At 37.5% G+C, this 19,846-nt stretch overlaps 3 protein-coding genes across 3 annotated transcripts in view; all 3 read right to left on the bottom strand.

Annotated features, from left to right (window-relative positions):
• LOC134819352 (endosome/lysosome-associated apoptosis and autophagy regulator family member 2-like) overlaps positions 1-1,750 on the bottom strand; it is a 39,901-nt gene extending 38,151 nt beyond the window's left edge. Inside the window, exon 1 of the mRNA XM_063829276.1 lies at positions 201-1,750. The gene's annotated coding sequence lies outside the window, so the exon portion shown is untranslated. The remainder of the gene's footprint in view (positions 1-200) is intronic.
• Positions 1,648-11,108, bottom strand: LOC134820185 (procathepsin L-like). Its single transcript, XM_063830407.1, has 12 exons — positions 10,942-11,108; positions 10,711-10,817; positions 10,470-10,584; positions 10,126-10,195; positions 9,613-9,752; positions 9,392-9,454; positions 8,788-9,004; positions 8,528-8,617; positions 4,036-4,126; positions 2,803-2,888; positions 2,641-2,685; positions 1,648-2,051 (listed from the first exon to the last, which is right to left on the bottom strand). The coding sequence occupies exons 1-12, from the start codon at positions 11,056-11,058 to the stop codon at positions 1,648-1,650; spliced, it is 1,545 nt and encodes a 514-aa protein (XP_063686477.1). The 5' UTR covers positions 11,059-11,108.
• Positions 11,109-11,308: 200 nt separating this feature from the next.
• Positions 11,309-19,104, bottom strand: LOC134819431 (cathepsin L2-like). The gene is made up of 12 exons (XM_063829379.1): positions 18,918-19,104; positions 18,680-18,786; positions 18,242-18,356; positions 17,587-17,650; positions 17,021-17,154; positions 16,776-16,838; positions 14,372-14,594; positions 14,020-14,109; positions 13,766-13,862; positions 13,525-13,610; positions 12,924-13,025; positions 11,309-11,775 (listed from the first exon to the last, which is right to left on the bottom strand). Exons 1-12 carry the CDS (start codon positions 19,038-19,040, stop codon positions 11,522-11,524), a joined length of 1,458 nt encoding a protein of 485 aa, XP_063685449.1. The 5' UTR covers positions 19,041-19,104; the 3' UTR covers positions 11,309-11,521.
• Between the last annotated feature and the right edge of the window lie 742 nt (positions 19,105-19,846).

Raw genomic sequence — 19,846 nt, 5'->3', positions numbered from 1 at the left:
ATGTATCCACATTAAGTTCTGATGTCCCGATTAGATGCAGCATCAGTAAGGAACAATATTTAAACTGAGTTAAATAGGATTATGATTGAACTATAGTAGTCAATGTCATTGAAATTTAATCGTATGTATTCAAACGATGGAACATAACATTACACGATTAGGAATCTGATGCGAATACTGCATTTAAGTATATTTCTTACAGCAAAGATTTCTCTTCAGTGACAACTGACATGGAATGTGCGCAGCATGAACTGTGAAGTGGTGAATGAGGTGACTTATACATTCCATTCGCTGTGGAATTTGTATTTTGAGAAGAAGGATATGAGAAATTATGATTGAATGATTTGACAGAACTGTTCAGTGAAATTTCTTAAAATAAGGTTACGATAGTATGATATGATTTAAGACAGAGACCTAAACAAATATTGAAATTTGAATGAAAATTCTGTTAGTTTCCTTGAAAGCTGGACATATAGAATCAAACCATTTTTCAAAAATGCATTCCTAAATGTTGAAAATAATTTATGCGCGTTAAATGGATGGCTGAATGTTGACAATAAACCTGCACTATGTGTCTGTTCAATGGATAAGAATGAATGATCATAATATGCTACCTTAATTCCCAAAAATTTGGGCAACAAAAAATTTGAGCGGGCCTCTCGCCCAAATTTTTTGCAGACCAAATTTATTGCATAAATCTTTTCCGTCTGCTAAATTTTTTGGTAACCAAACTTTTGGCATTTGGCCTGTGGCCCTGAAATCTATAGAAAGATGGCTTTTTCTTCGTATCCAAGTGAAATTATATTTGAAATTTTAGTTTTCTAATCTGTCATTCATGGCTTGACCAAGTAAAAAGGCTTATATTTTAAATGAATAGAAATAACTGGAATAGCTAACAGGTACTAATAAAACAAATGGCTAGAGGTAAGGATAGCTAGAGATTTAAACAAGATCTGCAAATGGATTATCATCCACCGTAAAGTCTGATCTACAAGCATCAGTTATACCCGACTTCTCAAAGCCTTTCCTTATGTCATCTGGCCTCCCTTTTAAATAAATTTTCACATTGTCTGATGAAACTCCTCCATTGAGCTGACACACTATGTTTTTCTCGTACCAATCTTCGTACTTATTGCGCATCAATTTCTTAGCCAGCCCATTGATAGATATGTCCAGGGGCTGTAGATGATTTTAGTGGAAAATCGTTCATTTTTCGAAGAATTTGTGCCCAAATTTTCGGTCGCCCAAATGAGTTCAAATTTTCTGCCCAAATTTTTCGGGCTCAAATAAATTGTGCTCAATATAATGGCACACAAATTTTTGGGAACTAAGGTATGGGTAAATTACGAAGAGAAAAGAATTACAGATTTACTTAAATCCAGTTCATGTCGATAGTAAAGTCATTTTCGAGTAGTGTTCAAAATATTTTACTAGGTTAAAATAACCAGATTTAATAAATATGTATAAAACTCTCCACACATACATCTTACAGACTGTACCCGTTCTTCCGCTATCAATAGATATCAGCAGCTTATCCAGCTTACCTCCTCTGTGTACGGTCACTAGCGTGTAGTCACCTCTACCGCTATTCAAATTGTTCCATCCATCTTGGCCATAGGAGCCACCTTCGACACCGCTCCCTCCAAGTTATTTGTTACCACCTCGTCTGCGACCTCGACCACCACTTCCACCCCCACTACCACCTCGACCACGTCGACGTCCACCACGTCCACGTCCACGTCCACGTCCACGTCCACGTCTCCGTCCACCACCACCACCACCACCACCACCACCACCACCACCACCACCACCACCACCACCACCACCATCACCACCACCACCACCACCACCACCACCACCACCACCACCACCACCACCACCACCACCACCACCACCACCAGGCTTATAGTCACACAGATTGCAAGTATCTGCACAATATTTTGCCATAATCAGTTTTTTTGATTCACAATCTCCCAAGGTTTTCAGATAAGCACAGTGCATATTTTCACTCTCCTTCCCTTTATCCTTACATCTTATTTGCGGTGATTCGTCTGAAAAAATTATTTAATTCAATTATTGAATTAACTTTTTATTGAACAAGTTAATACAAATTTTCCAAATTCAAAAGGCGTCAAGAAACCTTTCGACATAATACTATAATAATAAATATTAATCAGCAATATGATTAAAGAATTCAGAAAGAGAAACTAAACAGATAATAACTTTGACCTCTATGATCGAGAAGGACCAATTATGTATTAATCTGATTTTTAAAATACTGTTTTAAAAAACTTTTTATTATTGAGATTTTGCTTTTATTTACCGCCCGCTCCGCTTATTCTCTAATCACTTTTCGCAATTTACTCATCTGCATTTTTACTTGCATTGCATTAATTGCATTTCTCTTTCACATTTGGTGGCAGTAGCATTCCTTTTTTGTGTGTTTCAGGGCAAAATTATCATTTTACTTTTGTAATTTTATTGCAAGGTAGAGTTTAACTTGTGGTCGTTCTTAAACGTAGGTCTATAAGAATTTTGCAATGATGACCTCAAGAATCCGTGACGCCCAAAAATGAGCAAAAATGTATTTAATCGTAACCCTGCTTCCTTAATCTTACCACACTGCTTCCGTAATCTTACCATTGCCATCTTTCTTCGAAACATAACCAGCGACTTTCTCAACAACTGAAAGAAATGTTTGATAGGGTATGAATATCAACAGTTATTCAAGCCCATCGCATTCTAGCCCATCAACTTTAAAAATTCTAAGAATTTATCCTCTCTTCTTTAAAACTGTCTTACCTATATAATAAGCAAAGTCCAAGACCGCACAGACATTTCGGCGCTTTAATCTTATGTAACCCTTATCTCCCCACTGCTCGCCCCAACTGAAAAGTCGTAATATAACGTTTACAATATAAATGGAATTTAAATCGTGATTAGATTTAAGAAACAAAATGAACATTGAACAGCAATATGACGAGTCTATAATATAAGAGGAAATTAGCAAGTTTGGTTGCATTATTACATGTTAAGGCCAGAGGGGGGGTAAAAGTCGATTTTCCAGTTTTCACATATTTGATCAGAGCTGCTGGAGACGAATAAGAAGAAAAAAACCGGACCGAAATCTGACCTTGCGTTTTTAAGATATCGCGCGCCAAATATTGAGGTTTACATGTAATTACATGTAAAACTCTAACTTAAACTGTAAAAAGTTAAAAGTCCCTTAGTTGAGAATACTGGCCACACGCAGAAGCTGAAACTTGGCACAGTTGTTCCTTGGGCTGTCACCCACAATTCTATTGCACAGAATTTTGATATTTGCCTCTGTTCTCGAGATATGAGGTTAACTTTACCCCAAATTCGACATTTTTCGAAAAATGGGGTAAAGTTAACCTCATATCTCGAGAACAGAGGCAAATATCAAAATTCTGTGCAATAGAATTGTGGGTGACAGCCCAAGGAACAACTGTGCCAAGTTTCGGCTTCTGGGTGTGGCCAGTATTCTCAACTAAGGGACTTTTAACTTTTTACAGTTTAAGTTAGAGTTTTACATGTAATTACATGTAAACCTCAATATTTGGCGCGCGATATCTTAAAAACGCAAGGTCAGATTTCGGTCCGGTTTTTTTCTTCTTGTTCGTCTCCAGCAGCTCTGATCAAATATGTGAAAACTGGAAAATCGACTTTTACCCCCCCCCCCTCTGGCCTTAACTGCATTTTAATAGCAACTAGCCCAAATAAAATATATTATAAGAAAATCGGCCTTGCCAAAAGATCAAGAATCTTCTTAGGATACCCCTTCAGTACATCTACATTGTAGTATAATGTAAACATAGCACATACTATGTTGTGAGAGCGACTTTGAGTTTACATGCTTTGTATCAAAGCTTAGCTAAATATGAGTCCCATGGATGAATTAATTGGTGTATATCTTGTCGATATACAGTGTTGTAAATTATATTGTTATATATTATTCTATTTGTTTTCTCAAAAAAAATACATACTATACTAAAGGTTATATTTTGATTTAACCTGTTTTTGACAAGCCATGAGGCTGCATCGTAACCCACTATTCCGACAGCGTGGTTCGGGAATTTATACTGTGGGCAACCGTCATAAATCCCTGCATAAAACAATGATCACTGAACAACTTTTAAAACAGCTTAAAAAAGTAATCCTACGAAAAGATTGGGGAACCTTGATCTTCAATTTTTTTAAATCTACCCTTGTCGTAGGTAAAGAAACCGTTTGCAGCACGCAAAGCTACCGCCAGCGGCCCGTGCTGTGCTATTCCAGCCATAGCTTCTTCAACAGCTGAAACAAAACAATCAAGTTTATCACAAGGACACTGTAACACAGATGACAGAGATTGTGTTCCGCTGAAAATATGTCTGCGATAAAAGCTAGAGTAGACACTACAAAGCTACAATCAATACAAATTATAAATATAGCTCTGAAATTCAAACTTACTCTTCACTTGTTTGTAACTGGTAACTTTGAATTTATTAGCCATAGCATTCTCATGTTGTTTGTAACGGCAGGGTAGATCCTGGTTTTGGTAGGGGTACGCTCTCATTGTGGGTAAGCTCTGAGTATAGTATACAAATTTCCACGCATTTGTAGGCCAATTCCCGCTACATCCGTCAGGAGGGCCACCATACCCTTCTGGAGTACAGTCCACCAACTCCTGTATTGTTGTATTATTAACAACTTATTATGAACAACTAATTACTAATATATAATCATATTTTCTGATATCCTGGTCCTTGATTAAAGATCTTGAAGGTTGAAACAACTGATAAGAAAAGATCATAGTGGGCACAAAGATATCGAAGAAGGCATAAGGCGAAAAGGCCATAGATCAGTTATCAGAGCAAAAAAGACAGTGGAAAAAACAAAGTGATCCATTTACTTAGCCTTATCAAATTTAAATTGAGTCTGAATATTAACGAGTTTTTTCACTCATAAAAACGTTTGGCATTAATCAAACCTGTTCTGAGAGTGATACAAGATTCTTTGTGATTTTCTTGTATACATATTCCAGCGGCACTATCTGGGTGTTGAAACATGAAAACTTGGGTTGACGGGATTTTGAGGTTCTAACAATTTTAAGGTTCTAAAATTAAAATTGTAAACTTTTAAATATTAACGGTTCAGGCCAGAGGGGGGAAATTGTCCCCTAAATATAGCGAAAACGCTTACTGCACTGAATGCCCAGCAGGAGGCACATTTTTTCTGGCCCTTCACTTTTGTCACATACCCCTTTTCCACCCAGTCAACAGATTGAGGAAGACTGCTCCGTAACAGTTTCGAAGATTGTCTTCTCACTCTTACAGATTCACCTATGAATTATGTTAACAAGTTAGTCGAACGCTGACTTGACTTAACATGGGCTTAATTGCTATTATTCTTCAATTTAAGATAATCTATGCTTTAAAAACCTTACCACCTTCTCTTTCAGTTGAATTTGCAATAAATCCTGTATACATCTTTCTCTCGTCGTCCTCCTGGAAAATTAGCGTCTTTAATTATTTGCAGAAAATAACAGTTCCTTTGCATCAATGTTAAGATATTTTTGAGCTCAGTGATGTTTCATGGATCCGTCAGAAGGTGGAGAATATTAATCTGGCCAGTCTGATTTAATGTTAATATTACTCTGTATAAAATGAGGCCTAAATTACGTATTTTACACATCAAATGAAATTGACTTAATAATATCTAAGCAAATATTTACTACAGTCTAACCTGATAACCTCTCTATACCGTGCCTCTCTATACCAGGTACCTCGATATAGCATACCCCACCCCCCCTTTAATTACCATGACGGTGAACTGATTAACAGTTTCAAGGTATCCTGAAATACCCTCATTGAAGTTCTTGTTGTGCTTGTTAACTTGTTTTAGAGTTTTTATAAACTTGCGCTGTTTACGTTTCCTGAAATGATAATGTTTACAAACCTTATAGATTGCATTACTAATACTGTTAAATTACCATACAAAATAATAATCTTATCATCATTTAAAATTCGGTTACCATTACAAAATCAAATGACAAAACTAATTACTCTTTTTCTTCTACTTCTTTTCTTTGTTCAGGACTTATGTGCAGTGATCCCAAATAGACGGTTTTATCTTCTTGTTGAAATGCAGCCAAATACTTTTCATAAGCGTCCTACAAGCAAAAATGATCACAATGATTAAAATGATATAATATCAAATTATGAGAGAATTCTCCAAAAATGTTTAAAGATTTAAATGACTGACTTCACTTGTGAATAAGTGATAAAAACTTACTGCATAACTGGATGCATGAAGAATTTCCTCTTTAGCTGTTTCGTCTACACAATCCACAAAATGTACCAGCAGAGAATACAACAATATCACTCTAAGGTTTGACAGATCCAAATTCATAATCGTTAGCTGATTCACCAAACAGACATAGGTTCATTAGCTAAAATATAATTCTGGCGACATTATTAGAGTCAGGTTCACTACGGTAGTAATTCCTTCATTTCATCAAACAAATAATAAAACTTTGCGACAATGGCCTGGAGGAGTAAATCAAGTTCTGCTCTCCGTGCAAGCTGGTTAGAATCCTGTGGGAAAGCTGGCCTCATACATATATATTCTGTAAGCTCTGAAATGTTTGTGAAATTCTTATCAGAATCATGCGGATTATTTAAGGGTTGCTTGTGCGGTACGGGTAATGAATTCCGAGCCACCCGTATATATGAAGAGTTGAGCATTGAAGCAAATGGTGAAAGTTGAATGAAAATACTGTCAGTTTCCTTGAAAGTTGAAATATGTACATATGAAATCACAAATGTTTTGAAGGTACACGGCTAAATGTTTAAAATTTACATCATCATGATCAATGGATGAGAGTAATTATCCATCATGTTATACAATGGTAGGTCACATAGCTTAGGTAGGTCACAATGGATCACTTACGGAAGTGAAAAGTAAGACTAATTTTAGTCGAGTCCAAGTTGTAAAGTCATTTCAAGCAGTGCTTACAGTTTCTTACTGGATAAAAATAACCAGATTTAATAAATATGATTAAAACTCTTCACACATACAGTGTAAGATGTCATCTTACAGACTGCACCCGTCCTTCCGCTATCAGTAGGTATCAACAGCTTCAGTAACTCTTATCCAGCTTACCTTCTCCGTGTACGGTTATTAAGTCTACGAGGAAGTGTGTAGCCACCTTTACCGCCATCTCTTCTATTGTAGCCACTACGCCCACCTTGTCTATTTGGCATGTAGCGACTTCTGCCTCCACTTCCACCTCGACGACCTCCACGTCTCTGTCCAGCACCACCACCACCACCACCACCCCGAGGCTTGTAGTCACACAGATTGCAAGTATCTGCACAATATTTGGCCATAATCAGTTTTTTTGATTCACAATGTCCCAAGGTTTTTCGATAAGCACAGTGCACATATTTACTCTCCTGTGCTTTGTCTTCACATCTTGTTTCCGGTGATTCGTCTGAAAAATCATTTATTGAAAAATTCAAGGCAAATTTTCCAAATTCAAAAAGTGTTGAAGAAAGGTTTTGACATAATAATTACTAATCAAGTTAAAGAAAAAAAAATAGGAAAGACAGAACTTTGCCTCGACTTTCGTGATCGAAAAGGACCAATTATTGATCAAACGAAAATGCACGAAATTATCATTTAACTATGACATTTTAATTTCAGAGTAGAATTCTAACTTTGAACCATTTGTATCGTAGGTCTACAATAATTTTGCAATGATGAGACAGACTGATGACCTCAAGAATAACACAATATGATGATGCTGTATTTGTGTTGGTGTACATCCGTGACACTCAAGAAAATGCAAATATTTATTTAATCATCACCCAAATTCCTTATCAACAGTAATCTTACCATTTCCATCTTTCTTCGGAACGTAACCAGCGACTTTCTCAAACACTGAAAGAAAATTTGGATGGGAATTCGCAGAGAGACATGGTTTATGTCTATGATACAGTTATCAGAGGCTTCAACATTATAAGCCTACTTTTTTAATCTAAACTTTCTTACCAATGTAAAAAGCAAAATCCAAGCATGCACAGACATTTCGTCTCTTCATTCTCATCATACCCTTTACTCCCCAAACTTCACCCCAACTGAAAATAGAATGTCATAATGTAAAATGTTCACAATACGAATTAAATTTGAATCGTGATTAGATTATAGGAACGAAGTGAACAAGCACTTAAACCAGAGAGACTGCTCCAGAGGAAATATTATCATTACATCTTGTCATCTTAACTGCATTATAACTTTATAAGTAAATGCTATTTGATTTAACCTGTTTTTGATAAGCCAAGTAGTCGGATCATAACCCACCATTGCAACAGCGTGGTTTGGTTGGGTATATTGTGAACAGCCGTCATAAACCCCTGCATAAAACAGTTATATCACCAACAAACTTTTAAGACAGTTTTTAAAACATCAATTCTTCGAAAAGATTGCGGAATTTCAATGTTAAATTTGTAAATCATCTTACCCTTGTCGTAGGTAAAGAAATCGTTTCCAGTAAACAAAGCTACCGCCAGCGGCCCGTGCTGTGCTATTCCAGCCATAGTTTCTTCAACAGCTGAAACAAAACTCATTTTTACATAACGATCAATTTGACCACTTGAACAACACGTTTACGCTGATAGTTGATACACAAAGCAGAGATTTCGTTACGCTGAAAACATGTCTGTGATTAAAGCTATAGTAGACACTACAACCAACACAAATAGCTCTTAAATTATAACTTACTCTTTACTTGCTTGTAAGTGGTAAGTTTGAATTTATCCGCTATGACACTCGTATGTTGACTACTACGGCAGGGTAAATCCTTGTTTTTGTAGGGGTATGCTCGCATTGTGGGAACACTCCCAGTCTCATATACAAAAGTCCACGCATTGACGGGGAAATTCCCTGCACATCCGTCAGGGTTACCACCATAACCCTCTGGAGTACAGTCTAACAACTCCTGCAATACTATATTATCAATTAATATCCTGGACCCTGGTTATCTGACATCCTGTTTCGCGATTTAAGAGTTAATTTTAGCTTATCCATGTCAAAATATTTCTTTTGGCATTTTAGATAACAAATTACTGATAAGTTAGCAACTATCACAGTCGACACGAAGATATTGAAGAAAGCATTTAAAAGGCGAAAAGGCCGTAGATACATTTTCAGAGCAAAAACGTTGTGAAAATGTATAATATATGAATAAATATGTATTAACGCGATACAACGACTGAATCTATGTTGTATCTTGAATAGCTGTTTGAAAATCATCCAGCATTATTAATTATTGAAAATTCAGACATAATATTAATATTTATTATTTTTCTTTTAGCATTAATCAAACCTGTTCTGAGAGTGATATAAGGTTGTTTGTGATTTTCTTGTATGCATATTCCAGCGGCACCATCTAGGCATTGAAACATGAAAACTTTGGTTGAAGGGATTTAAAGGTTCTAAATATGTAGTTATTTGATTCGCATTGTATAATTAAATGAATATTGAACAATATTTGTCAAACTTCAACAGTCAGCAGCCCCTTACTTTAGGGGAAGCTAAAGAACTTACCGCACCAAATGCCCAACAGGAGCCACATACTTCTTGGTTCTTCACTTTTGTCACATACCCCTTTTCCACCCAGTCAACAGATTGAGGAAGACTGCTCCGTAACAGCTTCGAAGATTGTCTTCTCACTCTTTTAGATTCACCTATGAATTATGTTAACATTTCATCATCGTAAGCTAGGTAGGCAATAATTAGATTGACTCCGGCTGTATGTAACTAACATGCGGTACCATCATTAAAGGGCTAAGCTACGTCACTAACATAATTTTGATCGCTTTTCTTTTAAAGTTTGTCAAACACTGACTTTAATAGTAATAAATTAAAGTCTAATAACACCCCTATTAACATTAAGATTTTACTCAGCAGTCGTTGATCTAAACATCTCAGAAATGTACTTGCAATTTGCATACTAGGTAATGATATAAGGACTGTCCGACACTTATTCTTGAACAGATATTACGATCTGAAATGCTTTTAATTATTTAATTGAAGATAAGCAAAGCTGAAGAACCCTACCTCCTAGTCCTTCTTTGATTTCAGTTGAATTTATAACTAATCCTGTATACATCTTTCTCTCGTCGTCCTCCTGAAAATATAGCATCTTAAATTTTTTCAGCAAATAACAGTGGAGTTCCTTTGCATCAATGCTAAGATATTTTTAAAGCTTGTGATGTTTCACGAATTCTTCAGCACGTGGATCATCATGATCTGGCCAGTTTGATTTGAAGTACGGTCTTAATTAAATAAGTAAAATCAAAAGCCTTATTGTTTAACCCACTAATCTTTACAGTATATGAAGCTGAAGTGAACTACATTATTTTATGTAAATAACTACATTGATTTGATTACAAATTAATTACCATGACGGTGAACTGATTAACAGTTTGAAGGTATCCTGATAAACCCTCATTGAAGTTCTTGTTGTGCTTGTTACATTGCTTAAGACTTTTTATAAATTTGTTCTGTTTTCGTTTCCTGAAATGAATGTTTTCAAAACCTTTTGGATTAATCAGTAAAATAAATTCACATTACCATTCAAAATCATTGATCATCATATATAATTCGGGTACCATCACAAAATCAAGTGACGAAACTAATTACTCTTTTTCTTCTACTTCTTTTCTTTGTTCAGGACTTATGTGCAGTGATCCCAAATAGACGGTTTTATCTTCTTGTTGAAATGCAGCCAAATACTTTTCATAAGCGTCCTACAAGCAAAAATTATCACAATATGATTAAAATTATATAATATCAAATTATGAGAGAATTCTCCAAAAATGTTTAACGATTTAAAGGATTGACTTCACTTGCGAATAAGTTATAAAAACTTACTGCATAACTGGATGCATGAAGAATTCCCTCTTTAGCTGCTTCGTCTACACAATCCACAAAATGTACCAGCAGAGAATACAACAATATCACTCTAAGGTTTGACAGAGCAAAGTTCATAATCGTTAGCTGATTCACCAAACAGACATGGGTTCATTAGCTAAAATAAAATTATAACGAATTAATCTACAATCAAAAATTCAAAATTGCAATAAAAAGTCAGGTTCGAACATGGGTACGTTTCGCCACTGTAACTACCAATGGAGAATATTGGGACAATTATTTGTTTATTTATTCAAGTGAGTCAGGATCTCAAGAGTGGGCAAGCTAGTTCCTTATCGGTCAATTACGAAGTGAAAAGTAAGGCAGATTTAAGAAAATCCAGACCAAGTTGATAGTAAATCATTTTGAGTAGTATTTAAAAATAAAGTCTCTTTTAAAAAAATACCCTGATTTAATAATTACAATGAACTATTAAACCCTCTGCACATACATCTTACAGACTCAGTTCGTTATTCTGCTTTCTTCCGGTATGAACAGATATGGTTGTCTTTATCCAGCTCATCCAGCTCATATTGATTCATTATTGAGAATAATTTCGTTGACGGCCACCTCTACCACCACCTCGTTTATTGGACTTATTCCTACCTCGTCTTTGTTCTATACTTTTATTTTTCAATTTATCCACGAAATTACACAGTTTGCAAGTATCTGCACAATATTTGGCCATCTTGATTTTTTTCGATTTACAATGTCCCAGAGTTTTCCAATAAGCGCAGTTGATATCATCACTCTCCTTTCCTTTATCTTCACATCTTGAGGTAGGTCGTGACTCGTCTGAAAAATAAATATTAGAATATAATTATTTATAATATTTTCCGGGAATTATTTCCCCGCAAAGTCGTGGACACTGGTAATCGATAATTTCCCGCAAGGGTTGCCAGAGTATAATTATGAGGACAGTCGACAGATCACAGACTGCGAGACATTTCAGACTGGCGAATCAGTGACAAAGTGACAATGTGCGATTGGAAATCTACTGCAAGGAAGAAACCACAATATCAGGTTCTTTTTACATCGGAGACATTACTGGCTAACTGTGCTTCACCGGACTCTTTGATAGGATAGGACGGAAAAAAGGGTGCGATAGTGGGCAGGGTGATAACGATAGTATCGACAGCAGCAAGTTGTGTGGCTTCTAACTATCAGGCTCTCCTTGTGTTTAGGATAATATCTGGGTTCGGACTTCTCATCAACTACACTGGTGTATATTGCTGGGTCATAGAGTACGCTCATATGGGTCTAAGGAATGTGGCCGCTGGTTTTTTCAATATTCCCTGGTCCATAAGTTACCTTATTTTAGTGCTGCTAGGCTATCCAATTGCTGATTGAAGGTATTTATAACCGGCTCTGACTGTAGTTTGTGTGATCTCTACTGCTATGTTCTTTGTGGTCCCGCTCCTGAGGCGTCTAATAGAGGGTGTCAAGAGTCGGAAACTGCCAGCTGTTCTGACATTTATAGACTTTAAGAAGGCTTTCCACTGTGTACATCGTGGGAAGATGTCCGAAATTCTAGAAGCTTACGGCATTCCAGTCAAAATCGTCTTGAGCTTATACGGCTCATGTACGAGAGGACAATGGCCAAAGTCCTAACTCGAGACGGAGAAACGGAATTGTTCAATATACTAGCAGGTGTGTTACAGGGTGATACCTTAGCACCTTAGTACCTCAAGGCTAACGAGTTCCTGCTCGGCGGCAGCAAGCGTGGGGCTACACATAAATGAAGGCAAGACCAAGGTTATGACATTGAATATGGAGGATCGATCTAGTCACCTCCAAAGGCGATTTGGGAAAGCTATAGAAAATGTGGATGATTTCATCTACTGAGGCTCCTGGATTGAGAGCACAGATAGGGAGATAAGGGTTAGAAATATATAATAGACAATTTGAGCTTATAATAGACAATACGCAATGTCACTGATAACCTGCATTTTTAGCTGATTTTTCAGCTGGAACCTTAGCTGGAACCTTAGCTGGAACTTCAACTGGAACCTTAGCTGGAACGTAATCAGGGTATTTTGTTACCGCTGAAAGAAAATGCTAATATTAAAAGAGACGGATTACATTATATTAAGTTTATGTACATAACAAAGGCTTGAACCTACCTACCTATGTCACCTATTTTGATGTCGTTGTTGGTATTCTTATGAAGAATCTTCCACGTATGAAGTAAAATAAACCGCTTCCTGTGACGCAGTAGAGACATCAGAGATAGCTGTTGAAGATCCGGCCCCGTTTGTTGGACAGGTTTTAGCAAATTAAAAATTGTTGTTTCCGATAAAAGCAAGTTTAATAGGGCAGGAACCGAGAGTGCCCTTTTTCCCACGGTTTGTCGAATATTGTCGTTCCCTGTCATTCCCTGTCATTCCCTGTCATTTCCTGTCATTTCCTGTCATTCCTTGTCATTTCACTCATTCCATGTCATTCCCTGTCATTCCTTGTCATTCCCAGCTCATATTGTCACATCTTGTCGTAAAATTGTCATGACATTGGGCACAATAATAAATACAATTTAAGTTTACTCACTTATGTAACCAGGAGAATCCAATATCCTACAAACATTTCGGCGCTTCACTCTCATATACCCGTCCTCTCCCCATTTCTTACCCCAACTGGAATTGTAAAATAATGTATGTTTACAAATTCCAAAGAAACTTTCATTCGAGAACTTAACAATTGATTGAAAATTAAATCTTAACTTTGAGAACAAGTAGCAGTCGCATTAAAATATATTCGAAATCAAAACATTATTGCGATCGAAATTTACCTGTTTTTCACAAGCCAAGTGTTTGTATCGTAACCGACAATCGCAACAGCATGACTGACTTGGAAGGTTTTTGGTAATTGACATCCGTCAAAAATTCCTGAATAAAAGTTATGCACTGACAAGCTTGTAAAATACTGTAAACCTTTAAACGTTTAACATATTAGTATTTAGTTTTGTTCTATACTGACAAATATTATGGAATTAAACATGTTAACTAATTAGGTTTTTAGTGGCTCAATTAAAAAACATCGTACCACTATTGTAAGCAAAGAATCCTTGAGGAGTTGCAGTAAAAGCTGATACTGGTCCGTACTGTGCTATAGCTGACATTACCTCTTCAACGGCTGAAACAAAATCTTTAAAAATACTAAAATTACCGGTTTAATTTAGACCAAATGAAGAAGTCAGTGTTCACCCTGATTATAACAGAGATTTTGCCACTCTGAAGTATTAGCGATACACTGATACAGCTGCACAATGCACATATTGATTTAAACAATATGGTTGTAGAATGTAGAGTATATTTATTATATTATATCAAAATATGATATGTATAATGTATGTAATATGTATAATGGTAATAATAATATAAAAATTCCAACTCACAGCCTTTTTTCACACGCTGGATACTGGTAAGAGTAAATTTATTGGCTAAAGCATTTGTATGTTCTTCACTGCGACAAGGCAGACCTGTGGCCTGATAGGGATACTCTTCAGTGCTGGCAAGTGATTGAGCTTCCATTAAATACTTCCATGCTCCAAACATGTGTCCCCCCATACATCCAGTTCTATCTGGATACGTATCTTTACGTTTACAGTCCATTAAATCCTGAAATTTTACTGTTTTGACTGAATTTTTCTTGAATGATTAATTATTTATGAGCTCACTGTGAATGGCCCAAGACACGATCCAGGTACTGAAAGTTAGATTAGATTCACATGATGACATAATTTTAATTACTGTTCTAGATACACAGCGTTTAATTTTCCAAACAAATCACTAATCAGCACCATGCATAGATCAAGATTCAAGTTCTGCAGCCTTGCTTTAATTGCAAGAATGATTTAAAAGGATTAAGTAATTGAGCAGCTGACCACACAGTGGCGTAACGCTGCCCCGGCCACCCTCAGGGGGCGCCGAAAAGTCGCCCCTAGGTTTTTTCTTGAATTTTTCTTGAATTTTATGACCTCTCACTGAAAATAACGCCTTATTGGTGTATTCGGTTCTTTTGCGATAGTCAAAACGCGACAACTAGCGCTGGATGGCGACAACTAGCGCTATCCAGCGCTAGTTGTCGCCATCCAGCGCTAGTTGTCGCTATCCAGCGCTGGATAACGCTGGCCAGCGCAAAATATATATGTTCGATAATTGTCGCTATCCAGCGCTAGTTGTCGCCATCCAGCGCTAGTTGTCGCCATCCAGCGCTAGTTGTCGCTATCCAGCGCTAGTTGTCGCTGGCTATGCGACACTGTCGCACGCGATAGTTTGCGATGGCCAGCGCAACTGGCCATCGCAGAAAACAGTTCGATAACTAGCGCTGGATAACTATCGCGCTAAGCGATAGCCAGCGCTGGCCAGCGCTGGCCATCGATATCCAGCGCAAAATTTTTGCGCTATTACTCGTCAGCTAGCGCTGGCCAGCGCTAGCCAGCGCTAGTTGTCGCTATCCAGCGCTAGCCAGCGCTGGCCAGCGCTAGCCAGCGATAGTTGTCGCTATCCAGCGCTAGCCAGCGCTAGCCAGCGCTAGCCAGCGTTAGCCAGCGTTAGCCAGCGCTAGCCAGCGGTAACCAGCGCTAGCCAGCGCAATGTATCAAAATCATATACTTGCGATATTACTCGGATGATGATTAATCACTTTACACTTGACTGTCACGTGCCTTTTTTAACCCATTCTCTGACTCTAGCTGGTTCTGAACGACTTTTCGAAACCCCAACCCTCTAATCTGATCCCAACCCTAACCCTAACCCAATCCTTAACAAAAACATATGCTGAAACCCTAACAATAACGAGAAATTAGACTAACTTCCTTATACGGTCATATCACGTGATCGATACATGTACAGTTTTTCGCCAATATCTCGTCAGGAGAGCATTTTAACCCTATGTCATGGGCCCATGGGGGACGGGGGTTGATTCGGAATTAGCGTCCGAAAATACATCGATTGAAGTTGGACACAACCATCGGGGGCCCTTTTAGAACAATCTCGAAGATCGACTGTAGAGTGATTTAGCACGCTCGATATTAGTATTACTATTACTCGTCAGCCAGCGCTGGCCAGCGCAATATAGTTGCGATATTAATCGTCAGCTAGCGCTGGCCAGCGCTGGCTAGCGCTGGCTAGCGCTGGTTAGCGCTAGCTGACGAGTAATAGCGCAAAAATTTTGCGCTGGATATCGATGGCCAGCGCTGGCTATCGCTTAGCGCTGGCCAGCGCTAGTTGTCGCTATCCAGCGCTAGTTATCGAACTGTTTTCTGCGATGGCCAGTTGCGCTGGCCATCGCAAACTATCGCGTGCGACAGTGTCGCATAGCCAGCGACAACTAGCGCTGGATAGCGACAACTAGCGCTGGATGGCGACAACTAGCGCTGGATGGCGACAACTAGCGCTGGATAGCGACAATTATCGAACATATATATTTTGCGCTGGCCAGCGTTATCCAGCGCTGGATAGCGACAACTAGCGCTGGATGGCGACAACTAGCGCTGGATAGCGCTAGTTGTCGCCATCCAGCGCTAGTTGTCGCGTTTTGACTATCGCAAAAGAACCGTGTATTCCCCTGTCCAATTTAGCGCTCAGTCGGTGTGAAAAAAATTGTTGGGGTCCTTTTTTGCTCCAAAAAAAGCTGCAGGGGGCGCCAAAAAAAGGTACCCGACTTTTTCGAGCCGCCGGGGGGCGCCAAGTTAAATCAGCCGCTAACATTACGCCACTGTGACCACACAAGAACTGGCAGTGCATCACTTGTCACTTCATTAAAATTTAAACGTCTAACATTATTATTAATCAAACCTGTTCTGAGAGTGATATAAGGTTCTTTGTGACTTTCTTGTATGCATATTCTAGCGGCACCATCTAGGCATTTCAATAAGACAACTTTAGTTGATGTGTTTGAAATGTTCTAATAATTATATCATTGAACTAATATATGTATTACACTTCAACAGTCAGTAGAAAAAACTAAAAAGAAAACAATCGGCAGCCAGCAGCCGGCTGCAGCCCTCAAAGTAAATTTTAAAGAATGCTAAAAAACTTACTGCACTGAATGCCCAACATGAGCCACATCCTTTCTGATTCTTAGGTTCTGTCACATAGCCCTTTTCCACCCAGTTAACAGATTGAGGAAGATCACTCGGTAAAATATTTGAAGTTTGTCTCTTCACTCTAAATTCTATCATCCGATTACAACATAATAATATTATATTGTTAGTATTAATACGTCGATGAATATGTTATCACCTAACGTGAACGTGGCTTAAGTCTGCGCCAATAACGCCACGTTCGCCTAAAGTATCTGATAAGTGATAATTGCATAATAAAAGGCAAATTTGATCATCATCATCGAATAACATTGAATTGTTTCACGAATTGAATGCTAACGATCATGATTTAGGAAATAAGGCAAAAAGCATGCATGCGTATAATGATTTGCACTAAAAAGTGACAGGCTGAAAGTAACATACAGCTGCAGGAAATGGCTTGAAACATAATTTATCGCACAATTACGATTGTGTTCCTGGTATGTAGATTGTCAAAAACTCTTAACTTTTTATTAGAGTTTAAATACATTTAATTGAAAGTTGGCTTATCGTAAGAACCTTACCGGCTGCATCGATTTCAGTTGAATTTAAATCAACTCCTGTATAACTCATTCTTTCATCATCTTCCTGAAGAACTGGTATTGTTAATTCGGTGCAATTCATTTGGAATTGTATTCCATGATTCTTCGAGCAAGTGTATCAACATCACCACATACCATCACCACATGACATACCATCACCACATACCATCACCTCACACCATCACCACACACCATCATCACACACCATCACCACACACCATCATCACATACCATCACCACACACCATCACCACACACCATCACCACACACCATCACCACATACCGTCACCACATACCATCACCATACACCATCGTCCATCACCATATACCATCACCACATACCATCACCACATACAATCACCATATACCATCACCACATACCATCACCACATACCATCACCACACACCATCACCACATACAATCACCATATACTATCACCATATACCATCACCACCTACCATCACCACATATATCGGTACCTGCATGTCGACAGACGACAAAATCCACCAACATCATCACATACCGATACCTGCTTGTCGAGAACACAGTCCTTAAATATATAAAATTTTGAACTTGCCTTAATTTTTACACAGAAAAGAATATACTTACTCATTAATTAGTAACTTCAATAATTACCATGATAGTGAACTTATTAACAGTTTCAGAGAACCCTGATATACCCTCTTTGAAGTTTTTGTTGTGCTTGTTACATGATTTAAGTCTTTTCATAAATAACTGCTGTTTGCGTTTCCTGAAACAAATGCATATTAGAGACCTTCGAGAATATAGATCATGGAACTATCCGATATATAATGCAGTATCATCATTGCAATATTATTCAATGAAAACTGAAAATCATATCTAAAATAAATAATAATTTAATAAATTATTAACAGGCCCCTTAACGTGGGCAATAATATACGCTTTATAAATTATATAAACAAATTGAAGTCTATTTTTCCAATACAATGTTGTTAAGTGTCTCTTTAGATCTATTTTGGTACATGACCAGCCTTCACCGTGAGGTTTCACAACAACAACAACATAAATAAATATAAAACTTTAATAAATTACTCCTTTATTTCTTTTTTTCTTCTTTGTTCAGGACTTAAAGACAATGCTCCCAACCAGGCACTTTTATTTTCAGGTTGAAACGCATTCTTGTACTTATCATAAGCATCCTACGAGAGAAAATTGAGATCAACAAACCACATAAAGTTTATCAGACAATCGAGTTCACATTAATGAAGTAATGACAATAAATATTGATGATATCAATGATGAAACTTGTGAATTATCGATAACAACTTACTGCATAACTAGATGCATGAAGAATTTCCTCTTTAACAGCTTCGTCCTCACAATCCACAAAATGTACCAGCAGAGAATACAACAATATCACTCTAAGATTTGACAGAGCTAAATTCATGATCATTAGCTGATTCACCAAATGGACATGGGTTCATTAGCTAAATATAGTTGTGACGAGTTTATTAGTGTCAGGTTCACAAAATATTTAAAGTCATTCCTTCATCAAACAAAACAATTGACTCAATAGTCAATATTGAGAGAGTAAAATTTGACCAACTCTTGCTCAGTATTTTTCAATGATACTGATCCTATAAAGAATTATCAAATCAAAATAGCAAATAATGCATGAAGCTTAACTGCTTTATTCACCCGGGTAGATATCCCCACACCAGTGCGTCTAGACACAGTGTTGGGCTGCTTCAGGATGAATTAGATCCCAGAGAATTGCTGATGATACAAACATATTTGTAGTTGCTAAAACTAGAGCAGAGGCCTACAATAATGCTAATAGGGTCCTACGATCAGTCCACGAGTACATATTGGCTAATAAATTACATGTTAACGCCAAGAAAAGTTGCTATATAGAATTCAATACAGCTAAAAGAAAACTTGATGATCAATCTTTATTAATTGAAAATAGACTTTACCTCAATGGCCTACCTCTCTCAAAGGTGCAGGAAACGAAATTCCTGGGAGTAATTGTCGACGAAGGCCTAACTTTCAATCCCTATAGAGACAAACTAGTTAGAAAACTCTCGTCCTGTTCTGGGAGGCTATACATGATTAAGGATAAAATTCCATCATCTATCCATAAGGACCTGTACCACACACTGTTTGAAAGTCACCTATCTTATGGCATTACCGTTTGGGGAGGTGCAAGTAATAATAAACTTCAACCACTATTTGTAGCCCAGAAAAAGTGTATTCGTA

This window comes from Bolinopsis microptera, chromosome 8, assembly GCF_026151205.1.
Source record: "Bolinopsis microptera isolate Bmic1 chromosome 8, MBARI_Bmic_1.0, whole genome shotgun sequence".
NCBI classification, from domain to species: Eukaryota; Metazoa; Ctenophora; class Tentaculata; order Lobata; family Bolinopsidae; genus Bolinopsis; species Bolinopsis microptera.
This window is presented reverse-complemented; position numbering and strand designations above follow the sequence as displayed.

Bases quoted from the DNA above. Each gene is read 5' to 3' on its own strand.
- LOC134820185 (XM_063830407.1), bottom strand. From the start codon at position 11,058: ATGAACTTTGCTCTGTCAAACCTTAGAGTGATATTGTTGTATTCTCTG. The intron at 10,818-10,941 runs GTAAGTTTTTAT...TTTTGCTTGTAG, and splicing joins TTCATGCATCCAGTTATGCA to GACGCTTATGAAAAGTATTT. The intron at 2,889-4,035 runs GTTAAATCAAAA...ACGACTTTTCAG, and splicing joins TCATGGCTTGTCAAAAACAG to TTGGGGCGAGCAGTGGGGAG.
- LOC134819431 (XM_063829379.1), bottom strand. From the start codon at position 19,040: ATGATCATGAATTTAGCTCTGTCAAATCTTAGAGTGATATTGTTGTAT. The intron at 17,651-18,241 runs GTAATTATTGAA...CCAGTTCTTCAG, and splicing joins TTAATAAGTTCACTATCATG to GAAGATGATGAAAGAATGAG. The intron at 13,863-14,019 runs GTACGATGTTTT...ACTTTTATTCAG, and splicing joins ATTCTTTGCTTACAATAGTG to GAATTTTTGACGGATGTCAA.